General features: G+C 33.5%; 1 protein-coding gene across 3 annotated transcripts in view; it reads right to left on the bottom strand.

The window, feature by feature from the left end:
* The window catches only part of LOC114803900 (ataxin-2 homolog), a 26,157-nt gene extending 12,180 nt beyond the window's left edge, over positions 1–13,977 (bottom strand). Inside the window, exons 1-2 of one of the 3 annotated variants that reach the window (XM_029039709.2) lie at positions 13,336–13,977; positions 7,629–8,474 (exon numbers count right to left, since the gene is read on the bottom strand). In XM_029039709.2, the coding sequence (XP_028895542.2) occupies positions 7,752–8,192 (441 nt within the window). In that variant the 5' untranslated portion in view covers positions 8,193–8,474; positions 13,336–13,977 and the 3' untranslated portion in view covers positions 7,629–7,751. Of the gene's footprint in view, positions 1–7,628; positions 8,475–13,317 lie in introns of all 3 variants that reach the window. The other 2 variants (XM_029039707.2, XM_029039706.2) reach the window with 2 other exon arrangements.
* Positions 13,978–14,964: the final 987 nt, after the last annotated feature.

Below are 14,964 nucleotides of genomic sequence, written 5' to 3' on the forward strand. Positions count from 1 at the left end.
AAGTTCTACTAACCCAATTAGTACCAAAAATGGACTAGTATGCAGCACTTCTAACTCAACACTTTTACTGCTGGGAGAGGCAATGTTCGCAGAAGTCTGCATAGCTTTTGTTTGCTCTTTATGTATCTTCTTTGTTATTTTGTGTTTGTGGAAAAAAAGTTACTTGAATATCCGCTAAAATTTATAGATCTTAATGTTTGATAAGATCTAGATCTATCTGCTAGTCATTGTCATTGCGAAACATTCATTCTTAACAAAATCTAAAACGGATGATGCATGGAAAATTTAAATATAAATTTATATATGATATATATTTAAACAAGTAAGGAAGGGCTAAGTTCGGTTGTGCCCGAACATTTTATACTCTCGCAATTTATTTATTTAATTTTATTAATATTATATAATACACAATTTGATTCACCTATTTGTCATATACTTATATGGTATAAAGTCCATTGAAAGTTGGAAACCCTAATATTAGGTTAGAAGCACCGAGGTCCTCATGTACGATAAATAGTGGCATTGAAAACCTATGGTCCGATTAAGGCGATTTTTAGAAAGGGGTTGCCACAATATAAATGCAGTATTTATGCAAGGTTGTTTCGGAGATATGGTTTTTGACCCATAAGTAGACGGAGCCACATCCACTTAAAATTGTATCAATTTGGGTGGAATACTTCTGTACCTTCCTTCCCTTACTGAATTAAAGCATTTTTAGTAGTTTTCAACATAACCTTTGTATTGGAGGAGGGCGTGGTTCTATTCCGATTTCCTCCATTTTTGAACTGTATAAGGTAGTACCTACCTTCGGTTGTAGAAAGTTTGCTTGATTTAGCTTAAGTAGTTTACGAGATATGTACAAAAAACTTAGTAGGGGGCGGGGCCACGCCCACTTCTTCTAAAAAATTTCATCCAAATATATCCTGCGATCCTTTGTACCAAATTTTACTTCAATAGCTTTATTTATGGCTTAGTTATGGCACTTTATCTGTTTTCGGTTTTCGCCATTTTGTGGGCAATGGTCCGAATTTGCCCATTTTCGAAAGCTCTTACGGTCCCAAGGAACATGTGTACCAAGTTTGATTAGGATATCTCAATTCTTACTCAAGTTATCGCTTGCACAGACGGACGGACGGACAGACATCCGGATTTCAAATCTACTCGTCACCCTGATCCCTTTGGTATATATGACTCTATATCTAACTCGTTTTGTTTAGGAGTTACCGTTATGTGAACAAAACTATAATACTCTCTTAGCAACTTTGCTGCTAGCAACTTTGTTTCGAGAGTATAATAGTAAAGAATATTTTATCCTTCTTTGCCCCTTCTCTGATTTCATTTTAAAGACAATTTGCTTTGAATATCATTTTTATAACATTTTTTTGGAGAGGTTATAAATAATATTATCTGGTGTGTCCAGTTCTTTTTAACTAGATCAGCGCCTTTTGTTGTATTTCCTAGGCAATAGGGGGCTGCTTTCAGGACTAAAGGCTTACTTTCAATAAATTTGCAAAATATTCAACAAAATTGCTGTTATTTTTATACGTTTTTATGCAAATGGGGTACATACTCGTGTATAATATGTGTTTTATTGCGTGCTTAATTTTTGTTGTTTTTTATCTGTGCAAATATACAATATTCGCTTGCTGATTGCCCTTTTATGTGCCAAAGTTAAGTGCTCCACTTAGTGCATTACTATGCAATTATTTATTTTTATAATTAATAAAGCACGTGCTAATGAGACGATTTTCGCATTGCCAGTTGTTATATAGTCAGTTATAGTATATAGCCAGAGGTAAGCGGTTAAGCGGAGAGCGAGCTCATACATATTTTAGCAAAGGAATTTTGTATGGAATGGAATGCAAATGGGTACAGCAAAAAAAAAAAAAGCATTCACTACAATGTAGGTTGTTGTTATACTCTGGCCGATGATTTGAGTGCAAATGAGGTGTTAAGAAATTATGGCAATTACAAAGTTGAAACGGTTTTGCATGGGCAGCTAAATGTTTCATATGCATGCTAGTAAATTCCAAGCTGCTTAGACTGCTGGCAGGTATATTTCCCAACATTATGGCGAATTTCCATAAATTTAGTATATCATAACTCCGCCGCTGCTTGACATTTGCATTTCTAAATTTACCTTAGCACTAGTGTCCAACTTTATGGCCGTGCTCTAATTTTAGCCCCTTTTGTCATTCTGCGACGAGCACTCGAACAGCGCTCAGTCTTTTTAAAGAGTGGTCAATCGGCCGTAGCTTATATTCTCAAGCCACATTTGTATTTGTTGCTTCGCCATGCCGTTTGACCTCATCATCATGGGTACATACCAAAGGCTGCAGCTGTTTATGTGTACCGTTAACCTATTTTGAGCATAAAATGTAAATTTCTTGCGCCGCCATTAGCTGCAAGTGGACTTAAGGCTAAATTCGTTGTAATGCCTTGTAACCTTTTGTGTTAAGGAGTTGCTCAGAAATAGCTACAAAGGCCGTTTATAAGTGATTCAGTAAATCAAATGTGCTATTTGTATTTCATGACGTCACTATTTTTTGCACTCATATAAAAATTATTTGAAGTTTAAATTTATATTTAATATTTCGGCTTAATTTTTCAGTTAGTTAGCTGCTAACAAGCGCTTTAGTAAAAGTACTAATATATTATATATATTATTTGTAATTAATTTTCTATTTTATTATATTTATATTGCGGTAAAAACATGACTTTTACTATAATGAATACTGTAAAATAGCGCTAATTAATTTGTCGCTTGAACTCAGTTTCTCGCTTAGCTTTCAAGTGCATTTCAAGCATTTCAACTCTCCTCAATAATAAATATGAAAATTATGTTTATTGTTGTTTACTCCCACACTCTCGAGTAAACACTCGCTGGCTGACAATTAGCGCGTAAAGCCAACGCTGTTAATTAATAACCGCTTCAAATCGCAACTTTGTTATTTATTTTACAATAATTTTTTAATATTTTTATTTATTTTACGTGTGTTTTCTCAGCAGAGAGCTGAGTCAACGCAGCTTCGCTTGTTTAATTTTGAGCGCTAATTTTCTATTTCGCTTGATTTTTTTTATAGAAGTGTTTGACAATTGCCGTAGTACATATGGTTGGCCATGGCGTATGAGCAATATTATTTGTCTACTTCATTATAAAACAAAATTGTTGTTGGAAAGTATTAGTATATAAGAGAGTATATGACGGCAAAACATGCTTTGTAAACAGCTCATGTAGTTTCACTTGGGAACAAGTAGGAAATATTGTCAAATCGTAACTCTAATTACTTGTTGATCTCAAATAACTTGGAACTTACAAGTAAACAAAAATATTATGACAACAACAATTGGATGTGTTGTAGACATAATTAGCGTCATATGTTAACATAATGTCAGAGTAAATTACTTGAAAATTTTTGATGGAAAAATGTGAAAAATTAAGAAAAAAATGTGAAACTTGCTCATTAGCTCTGTGTAATTGCTACTGTCTAATACGGGTAGTCACTAGCTGTCTAAGAAATCTATATGCGCTTGCCATGCTATACGACCTATAAATGTGCGTCGTGTTATTTTTTGCGCCGCAAAGCAAACATATTTCTTATGTACACAACCTTCGACAAACAAATATTGTCTACAAATACAAATAAACCAGCTTATATATTGGCCATGTGTATATTACGAAAATAAATAATTGAACAATTAATAATAATTTTTAAGCGCAGCAATCGTGACGACAAAATGAAACATTTTCGCGTGCGATAACAGTAGATAGCGACGCCAAGGCAGATTACTGTAGAATAAATAAACTGCAAGGATGGCTTGTTGTTAGTTTACCTTTTGGGGGCAGACTGGCTGCTCGCGCATTGTGTAAAACAAGCAACGCCACAGGCCATACATTGTACGCGACCACAAGCTTTATTTTCTAATCAACTCAGCTGTTTATTTGTTTCCGTTATACTAACAGTTTACTGCCGTTATATTAATATTTGAAATGCATTGGCAACGCAGCGTTTTTCGCATTATTTCGCACATATGCCGCCGAGCTTTGTTTTTGTGCCATATAAAAATAGCAAAAGCGGTGACTTGGTGGTAGGAAATTAACAACGAAACAAAACAAACGAAACTTCGCTTGTAATATACGTACATGTGTACCGTTAACAAATGGGTGCATAGACAAATCCAAATAATTGTGTGTGGTAACTAGATAAAATTGATAAAAATATCATGAGCTGGGTGCGCAGTTTATTATTATTGCACATAGCCAACTGATAAGCGCAGTAAATAGCGCAGAGAACATAAATAGGTTTTATGTATTTGTATGCGACGTAGGCGGCGGTAGTAGCCAGTGCATTAGCTACCGAGAGGAAAATCACCAGCCAACTAAGCGAAAATAGACAAGTGAAGTGTTTATGGAAATATATGCTTTCGATATGCAAATATATATTTCCACAACAACAACAATAAGAGCGCGTGGTAGACTGTCACATATGATTAAATAATTTATATTTGTGACAAAAGCAAAAAATCTGCGTTATGAAATGTCAAATGCGCTATAATTGTAGCTAAAAATAAAATTCTATTTATTTATATACATTCTCGATAAGCGCATTATGTTCATGAGAGACACGTGTGATTGGCCATTAGAGCATCCAAAGCGTATCTAATTTTCTTTTTAATTTGTTGTGCTCATAGCTTTTATATGTATGTATGTACAAGATACATTTCTATACATATTGATGCTTAGTTAAACAAATGCAAATGTTTTTTTTGCGATATTATGGCCGGAAGTGTGTTGTCGGCGCATTAATGCGTATATTATGAAAATTGTATATAATTGATTTTGTGCTAAATGAATAGTAAATCAAGTTGGCGCGAGTTCCTGTAATGATATGCCAATAATGGATTAATTAGAAAATAAATAAATAATAAAATAAAATAAAATAAAATAAAATTAAATTAAATTAAATAAAATAAAATAAAATAAAATAAAATAAATAAAATAAAATAAAATAAAATAAAATAAAATAAAATAAAATAAAATAAAATAAAATAAAATAAAATAAAATAAAATAAAATAAAATAAAATAAAATAAAATAAAATAAAATAAAATAAAATAAAATAAAATAAAATAAAATAAAATAAAATAAAATAAAATAAAATAAAATAAAATAAAATAAAATAAAATAAAATAAAATAAAATAAAATAAAATAAAATAAAATAAAATAAAATAAAATAAAATAAAATAAAATAAAATAAAATAAAATAAAATAAAATAAAATAAAATAAAATAAAATAAAATAAAATAAAATAAAATAAAATAAAATAAAATAAAATAAAATAAAATAAAATAAAATAAAATAAAATAAAATAAAAATTAAATAAAATAAAATAAAATAAAATAAAATAAATAAAATAAAATAAAATAAAATAAAATAAAATAAATAAAATAAGCAACATATGGGTAAATCTATATTTTACGGCTTTTTGAAAAATTTATGTTTTTTTGTGAAATATGGTGAATCGAGTTAGAGAAGTTCCACTGTGACTTCAATATATATTTTCGCAATTTATAATACTTTTATTAATATCGTCAGCATTTTATTAATTTGCATACAACTTCCAGTCGAGACTTTGTTGCCTCGAAAAATATTTATTTAACAAATCTAAAAATAAATGTGTTAGTTTGCCGACAAGTTTTTAGCGCTAGGCTAAATATATATGCTCTGAATAACATACTCCACAGTTAATTACCATTCTAAAAGTAGGTTGTTAATTGCTTATAAAAATGGAGCTCACTGCGCAGATTGAATAAATATTTGTTAATTTTTGAGAGTAAACAGTTGTCGCGTTAAAAATAGCGCAGAAAGTTATTAATTAATGCAGCAGCATGTACGCATACATGCAAATTAATTCGACAGAGCACTCATACGCCGTGTGCGTCGACGCGCGCTACACACAAATTCAGTAGAGACAGACTCAACGCAATGTGACAAATTCAACTACAGCTGTCAATTACTAATTAATTACACTTGAAATTAGCGGACAACAAAAACAACAACAATTATGCGCATAAATATTTATGTGAACGCAACGGCGATTAATCATAATGCCGCCCAGCGCGACGCACAGATCCATATCAATTTGTGCGCACCAACTGCCACTTCACTTAAGTACGGGTGCTTTAAAGCGATCATTTACGAAACAATTATGAGCTGTAGTGGCCGGCGCAGCGAGCGAATTGTTGCTTTAAAATTTGTGCAAATAAGTGCTTATTGTCGGTATGCGCGCACCTAATCATCGAAGGCGAGTACGAACACACTTAACAGCACTCGAGAGTTAATGGCAAAAGCAGGAAAAAATAATAGTAATTGGAGTGTGAGCGGGAAAAAAAGCGCAATTAAAAGCGGTGTAAAAGGCAAACTCATCGTTCGCGTTGTGTGATTGTATGTATGTGTGTGTGTGCGCTGCTGTTTAAATAATTAAAAACGCAAATAAACTTATCGAATCGGTTGGCACAATTTGTACAAAAATTACTCATACAGTGGCGTTTTATTATCATGGCTGCACAGTACAGTTGTCTACAGGTAAATAAGCACACACACACATGCACTGATACAGCTATATACATATATTTAGATTGAAGTCCGTATTGCTTTGGAGCCTCTTCTATCTGATTGTCAGCACTTTATCTTTTTTTGAAATAATTAAAAATTCATGCACTCGTACATATATACATATTTCTAGATCTTGATATATTTTACTAAACATGTTTGTGAGAGCGTGTGTGTTTGCTTTTGTATTCTTATTCTTTTTCGTAGCTGGCGCTTAGGTATTTCTGTGGAAAAAATTTCGTATCTTTCGCTTAGCATTTTTCGCATTGCAATTGTGCAATTAAGCGTTTGTATGTTTAAGACTTATGATATTAGCGTTTTATTACGCACTTCACGGACTTGAATAACGGACTAATAGTACTAATTCAATACTTGACTCATATCAATGCTTTTAAAAAGTTAAAAATAAATCGAGCTTGCTGAGCTTATATCATAGCACATAGATTAGATCTTACTCAAAGTCCGCGGGCTAGCTCGAGTAATATAAAGCCAAGAGATCCAACGAAAAACGTGGTTCAAACTGAGTATATATCATGTAACAGTTGTAATAAAGACCAACTCTGAAAATTGCTTCAGTAAAAACCTCGAATAGTGTCAGAGACCCCCTTATAGACCCCACTAACATATGTATATATTTTAATATCAGAACTCGCCTTCGTGCAAAAGTTTTTGATACAACAAATAAGGCCTGGGTTTATAGCCAGAAGTCATATTTTTCACCAGTCATTCAAACCTCTCAACTCGTTTTTAAAAATATTCGCTTTAAGCATTAGCGTTTCAAATCTTGTGATATCCCAACTCTGATCATTCATCATCAGTCCAAAATACTTATTTATTTCTTAACTCTCTTTTTTGTGGTATTTAACACATTCCTTACCATTGTACACGCTTGTTTTTTTTACCAAGTGAGTACAATGGGATCGAATGAGGTACCATTTTTTTCTGTACCCAAGCGAGTACAATGGAAGGGAATGGGTTTATTATATATCGAATTTCATATAAGATCTCCACTTACTTAATAAATTATGTTTCCGTAAACTGTATAAGCTCCTAAGCCTCGCCTTTAATCCAAGTCGATCACCAGCTTGTAACCCTTCTTCGACTGCGCCTTCCTAGTAGGCCGTTCGCAATCTGTATATCAAATGCTGTGTTGCTGAGGCGACGCCTCGCCACGCTTATCGCCACGCAGCGTTTTAATATGCAAAAACAAATTCTGATCGTCGTCCTCCTCGGCCCACACTTTGATGCGCGAACTGGTGGGCACCGCTACGGTCAACGAAGTGGACTCACTTGGCGTGGAGCTGGGCAGCACGTACTCGCGTGTAATGCGCTTATTGGTGGTGGTGGTGGGACCCTTGGTGGTTGTTGTGGTGGTCGATGTTGTTGTTTTAGCGTTCAACTTTGTAATTGGTGGCAACTTCGACTGTTTCTGCTGCTGTCGTTGCTGTTGTTGTTGTGGTCTAGTTGGCGCCTGCTCCTCCTCAATGGTTATGGTGCGCCGACGCGTGTGCGTCAATGCGAAATTTCGACAAACTCGTTTCGTATGCTCCTCCACAATGGTGATACACAAATCATGCATGACCGTTTCACAGCGTTTTCAACAGACAGTGCAGTGGTGTTCAATGCTTTTTTAAATGTTTTTTTTTTTTGTTTATTTTTTTTTCTTATATTTTTGCGAAATATTTTTTCTTCACTTTTTGTGGCGCTTGTGAGATATGTTCACTGGCTGGTATAAAATTGAAATTCTCTCGTTGTTTATATTAAAAATTTTTTGATAATTTTGTTGTTTTTGTTTTCAGCGTTACGCTTGCACGTTTGTTGTTGTTGTATTTATTTAATTTATAACGCTGCCTTTGCTGATCTGTGGGGAAGTTTTTATTAGGCTTTTTGAATTGTTGTCACGTTTCAATCAGTTTTGTTAATTTGTTGCTGCTGCTGTTGTTTGTTGCTGTTGTTGTTGTTGTTGTATTATATACATATGTATACACATGTATATTTTTTATGGCTTATTAAGCTGTCGCTGTCTGCTTGATATCTCGGATTCAACAAATCGCGTCTACATTGCAAATATAAGATTGAGCGTAAACAAATAATTTAATTGCGAGAAATGTGAATTATTGTAAATTACTATCACGTTTAATATTTGACATAGTTATTTTGTACAACATTTGTTATGCGCGCATGTACATTTGCAACTCTTTTATAACACAATCGCCGCGCTATTAATTTTTTTATGTACTTCCAATTTGCTTTTAACGAGCGTTCATATAATCGCTTTAAAATCCTTCTCGTGATTTTTAACTTATATAAAAGTGGAATTTTTCTTAATTTTTTTAAATTGAATTTAAATTATTATTTTTTTTATTTTTATTATTTTATTTATCGCATTTTTAAGGGGGATTAGTCTTCCAGAATCCTCCATAGAACATATACACTTTGGTACCAAGCGAAATTGTAAGTCTCTGTGCTCTTACTTTATTTTTATGAGAGAAACTAGAATTTCAATAACCCTCCTGGCTCTTTGAATTTATCTAATGAGGTAAAATAGGAATATCTACAAATATTTCTATGCACTTAACTCCTATGTTGTTATATGTTTAGTACGAGGGCTGCTATATATATTTCTGGCCTAGGCAACACTAAGTGTTGCCAGGTGCAATCTGACATTTCCATTGGAAAGTTTGACATTTTTTAGCATAACATCACTCAGAACGTTTTGTCATTTAATCGTGAATTATTTTTTTTAAAAATTCATCTCGGCCAAAAAATGGAATTAACTCGTGAACATTTTCGTGCGATCATTTTTCACAACTTTCGCCGTGGATTATCGCGACAAGAGTGAATCGATGAACTAAAATCTTTGTATGGCTATGAAGCACCATCCTATAGCACTGTGAAAAACTGGTACAACGAATTCAATCGTGGCCGACGCTCGCTCAAAGACGAATTCCGTGAAGGTCGTCCCAAAACAGCCGTTGTGCCAGAAAACATCGATGCCGTACGTGAACTGATAATGCAAGACCGTCGTGTAACATACCTTCAGATTGTGGCATGTCTATGCATTTCTCCCACCAGCATACATACGATATTGCATGAACACCTGGCCGTAAAAAAGGTTTGTTCTCGTTGGATCCCGCACAATTTGACAATCGCTCAAAAAAAGGCTCAAAAAAAGTGCTTCGAAAGTTTGAGCGCATGCAAAAGTGTATAAATCTTGATGGAGAATATTTTGAAAAACAATAAAACCATTTTCGTTGATAAATATTCCTATTTTCATTATTAGGCCAGAAATATATATAGCAGCCCTCGTAGAAGCATTGCAGTTTATTGCATATTTTTGTACATTCTGGACTCAAGGACGACTTTTATCATGCAAAGTATTGATTTATTATCAATTTATTGACAGCGGGCATGTCTGAGTTTTCATGTTTTCTCACGCGGCTTATCAGTAGCAATGTGTTCATGTGCTTTTTCATTAGACAACAGACACTGTTGTGGAAGATTACAGCGCTTTATTGCTTATTTGTGGTAAACAGTAATAAAAAATATATAAAAAATAAATACAACTCATTAAAATAAAATATATTTGTTTAATAATGTGCAAAAATTGAGAGCGAGTCACAAATGCTTAGCTGTCACTTGCACTTTCAACTGGCAAAGTGAGTACTGAAAACAAAAAAAAAAAAAAAATACAAAAAAAAATTGAAAATAAATCCAGGTGCCTAAGTAGCGCAGGCTTTTCGAGTAGATCTTACATTTTCAAGTAAAATTTTTGTTTTCATTAAAATTAGAAAAAATTCACTTGTCGCTGTGAAAAATAGATTCTTTTTAGTCGAAAATCTGTCGAACAATTGCCAAGTTTTGAATTCTTTTTTGACGTAAGCAACGTTTTTTCACTTCTCCTAATTAACTTTCCACTTCTTGCCAACAAATGTCTACACAATTCATCGCTAATGCGTAATGTCTATTGATTTTGCCAAAATATATTCAAAAAATAAATTCGTGTGTCTTTTGTGTTGCCTGTTAGTTGGACTCTAAAATTAGCACCTTTTCGTTGTGTTATTTTGCAAATTCCCTCAGCTCATGTGGCACGGCGAAGGCCTTTATGATTGAAGGCTGTGCGCTTACAACAATAATCAAAAAGTAATAAAGGGAAATGCTCTAATAAACCTACTAGACAATATTGTTATTTTTTTAGCGGAATGTTATGTTTTCAAACGAAACGAATGTGTGTGTATGTGAGTGCACATGATGGAAAGCAAACGAAAAGTACATAGCGGAACACAGTAGGCGGAATTTGTTTAACTCCAGTGTTGTAATTAAGACTTAAGAGACTACAAACTAGAGCTAGCTTCAAAGATCAAAATATATATTTTTTTAAGAATTTCCACGATCAGAGTTCTAACGGAAGAGTGTAGTGATGACCGCAAAAGCGTAAGAGTTATATCATACAAAAATATTCCTATTCCGCTTTATAAATATATACACTCTTTATATATATATAAACACACCACTCTTTCATGTGATTCCTCAATGTTCACCGATTATACAAAATCCGCTAGAAATTTATGAATGAATTGCTCTAGTTGACAGCTGCTTTGACATTTTACATTCGCAGGCAGTGGAAACTCAATCGGAAAGCCTCGTGAGTGAAAGAGAAAAAAAAAAACAAAACCAAACAGAAACTCATTAATGGGAAAAAAAGAGAAAAGTAAACAATGAAATACTTAAAGCTGTCAAACGGCTACACGCGCTTTAAGTATCAGTTACTCATGCGAGGAGATCAAGAAATGGCTAAAAAGAAAAGTAAAATGTATGAAAAGGTAACAACAAAGATTTCTAGAAGTGCGTATATACATCAAGTATTAATTATGATATTTTCTAAGGCCTCATCTGACTGTTTAAAGAACTAACCTCTATGGTCCTGACCCGCTACCCAACAGCTGTTAGTATAGAGAGCATATGTTTCCAAGAGCGCGTATGCATTTTTGTTAGTAAACATTTTTGCATTTTTTGTCGCTTATCACTATTTATGTGACGACGTGTGTCAGCGCTGTTTACAAGTGTCAACTTGTTGTCTCGCTAGATTGATAAGGTAAACAGAGACTGTTGAAGTTACATTTCAGCTGACTAGTTGTATGGCAGATTATGTGACGAAATTCCATGGATTAAGAGGAGACTTGTGTTGGCGACAATTAGTCAGTGGGGAAGCTTGAGTTTTAATAATGAAGCGAATGTAAAAAAAAACACAAAAATGGTTCGTTCCAAATAATCAATTACTTTGCTTTAAGTGAACTCATTTCAGTGTTGCTATGTACAGATTTTTGTTTTATTTTTCTATATAATTATTAAAGCTATAAATCTGTACTTTCAATAAAAATTCAATTTTTCACAGCTTCGAAGGGCTGGCATAGCGACAGAACGTTATCAATAGGTCAGTAAATAATTCCCTTGATTATAGTTTTATTTTGTATTATTTTCTTGTGGGAATCAATGTATTTCTACTTGGTTTCTGTCAATGAACCGCCATATTGCTTTATTACTATTAAATACTATTGTATAGTGTCTCACTAAATTCTTTATTATTAATATTTTATTGCATTATTATTTAATTTATTTTTTTTTATCGTGTGTTCCAACCTAGTATGCGGTCATTATTACTTTGCATGCCTCTACCATTTCATATTGTTCAATGACATTTCTTCTTGTCATTATTATATACTTAAATTTATTTCAAACATGTCCTCCTGTTTGGCTTTGATTAGAGCACAAATGGGAGTGTAATTCATTTAATTTATCACAGCGTTGTTGACATTCGCAGTGAAAGAACCAACACAATGTTATGTAAGAGCTAGACACAGTGTCTTGTTTCGGTATTTATGTTGATTTTAATAATTTTCTTTAATTAATTTTTAATTTTTTAATTTTTTTAATTTTAATTTTTTTAATTTTTTTAATTTTTTTTTTATTATTTTAAATATTTTATTTTGGAATACTAGTATAAAAATCTTTGGATGCTTAAAATGTGGCCGAGTAGTGAGTTTTTGGCTTTAATTAAAATTTGACTGATTTAATTTTTTAATTTTTTTTTCATTAAAAAATTATATACTTTTTTTAAAATATTGTTTTTATTTTTTCTAAAAAAAAAAATTTTTTTTTTGTTTTATATATTTTTAATTTTTTACGAGAATTTTTTATTTAGAGCTTTTCGTTTTCGCCGAATTTTTGTTATATAATTTTAGTAGTAAAATCTAGATATATTTTTTTTAAGTAAATATTAATTAAATAAAATATTTTACTTTTAATTTATATTTTCTCAGCTTCACTTTTATTTTACCGCTTGTTATTTGCTTTTTAAATATATCGAATTATCGTCGAAAATACAACCGGCGTCTGATCGTGCTTTCTTCGCTACTTAGAAATTCAGCTTGCGTTCTCAAATGTCCGTATCGAACTGAAAATGCATTAATTGAAATAGCAACACGAAGTTATTGCATTCTACCGGTTGCAGCGGTGCACACAAAAACAACAAAAAACAACAACAGCAAAAAATGCAAAATCAACAAAAACGTTTGAAGAAGACCGTTAAAAACACACGACAACACAGCAACAAAATCAACATAAAAAGCACAGTAAACACTTGAATATGCAAATATTGGCCAACACTCTACGCTTAGTGGCACATTTCATAGCACTAAATATACCGTTGCTTACTTTACGACCTCCTTTGCTGACGAGCATAAGTGGAGCACGACGCACTTCGCCGCCCGTTCGTCGGCGGTCCTGCTGCGCTCGGCGGCGCGTATCCTTGCGCGTAGTTCGAAATCAAATTTCAAATTTCTTTTCACTTTCGCTCGGTCGGTTGTTTACTTTTCACGGTGTGTGGCGCTTTTTGTGCGCGAAACTCTCCTTTGACAGGAGTTGCACTCATTTACAATGCAAACAGAGTTGCATCAAGACACTGACACACTCTCAAATATTTACACTACGTTCGCTTTGCCAACTGCGCTTTCACTTTTGAGAATCAAATCGTGTTTTTTTTTAGCAAAAAAAGTAGGTGGGAAGTTATTTCAGACCCGACGTTCTGCGAAATTCCGTTAGCTTTTTGAATGTTCCGCCTGCAAAACGCACTTCAAAGCACAAACACAATCTAAGTAGTTCAGAATTTTGTCAAAGCTTGCTGCTGTTTAGCGTTTTTTACGGTGCGCCCAACACGTACGACACCTCAACCGCAACTGAACTGATAGCGGAGCGAACACCACAGTAGCTGCCTCGCGCTGCCTGGTCGTCTAAAGGTGTGCGTGTGTATGTGTGGACAGCACCCTACCGGCGGCGGTGCTTGACGCACGCCAATCGGGGCTGCTAAATTGTCACTGCTGTGGGCAATAAATATTGTGTGAATATATGTGTATTCTACGGGTATGGACACACATACATACAAAAATTTAATGCCGGCAAGCACGACAGGTGTGTTAGCAAAAGCTTTGGCAGAGCTTTCGCAAGCTTTTATTAATTTAAAAGCTCTTTTGTATGGTAAGGCTGTAGACTTTCATTGCAAACACTTGGCAGCACTGTCGCGGATGGTTTGAATGCTATCAGTTTCATTTCGAATATGTAACTCGAGGTGCTAATTCTGTAATTCAATTTGTTTCAAAGTTAGGTGCCAAATTTTACGCTGCGTAATTGTTAATGTCTGTCGCTTGTTGGTCTACTGTGGCATTATTTGTCGACAGGTGGTTGCTCTAATAATTGGTTAGATTGGATAAGATAAATATTTACTTTGATAGTTTGGTGAATTGTTGGTAAGCTTTCGTTATTTGTACGCTTTATTAACAAGAGGGCTGTGCTGTTTATTTGAAAAGACAGCGGAAGCAATTCACTGGATATTGTAGGGACTATGAAGTTTTCGCGAGAAATAAATAAATCAACATTATATTGAAATCATGTAATCATGGTCTACAACTTTGCTTCCGCCGTTTTCCAATTGATGTCTCTAGGGTCAAGCACTGGTCAATTAAATCGATTAATCGTTTTATATCGATCTTGGACATTTGTGTCAACATTAACCCAACAAAATATTTGCAGAGATCTGTTTGCTTCCCAAACTTATTCTCAACTAAAAATGTCACTTTTTGAGCCGAATTCTCGACATATGCACGGAATACGCATGCTGCCAGAAAGATGGTCAAAAGTAGTAGCTAGCGACGGCTAATATTTTGAATAACATTTTTGTAACCTTTTTTTATACAAAAAAAGCCTTAAATTTATACGGTGGAAGCAAAGTTGTAGACCAATAACATAGTCGAAAAAAATTTAATCATAAGTCTTTTTTATTTTCTCACTGGGTTGAT

This window comes from Zeugodacus cucurbitae, chromosome 3 (genome assembly GCF_028554725.1).
Source record: "Zeugodacus cucurbitae isolate PBARC_wt_2022May chromosome 3, idZeuCucr1.2, whole genome shotgun sequence".
Taxonomy (NCBI): domain Eukaryota; kingdom Metazoa; phylum Arthropoda; class Insecta; order Diptera; family Tephritidae; genus Zeugodacus; species Zeugodacus cucurbitae.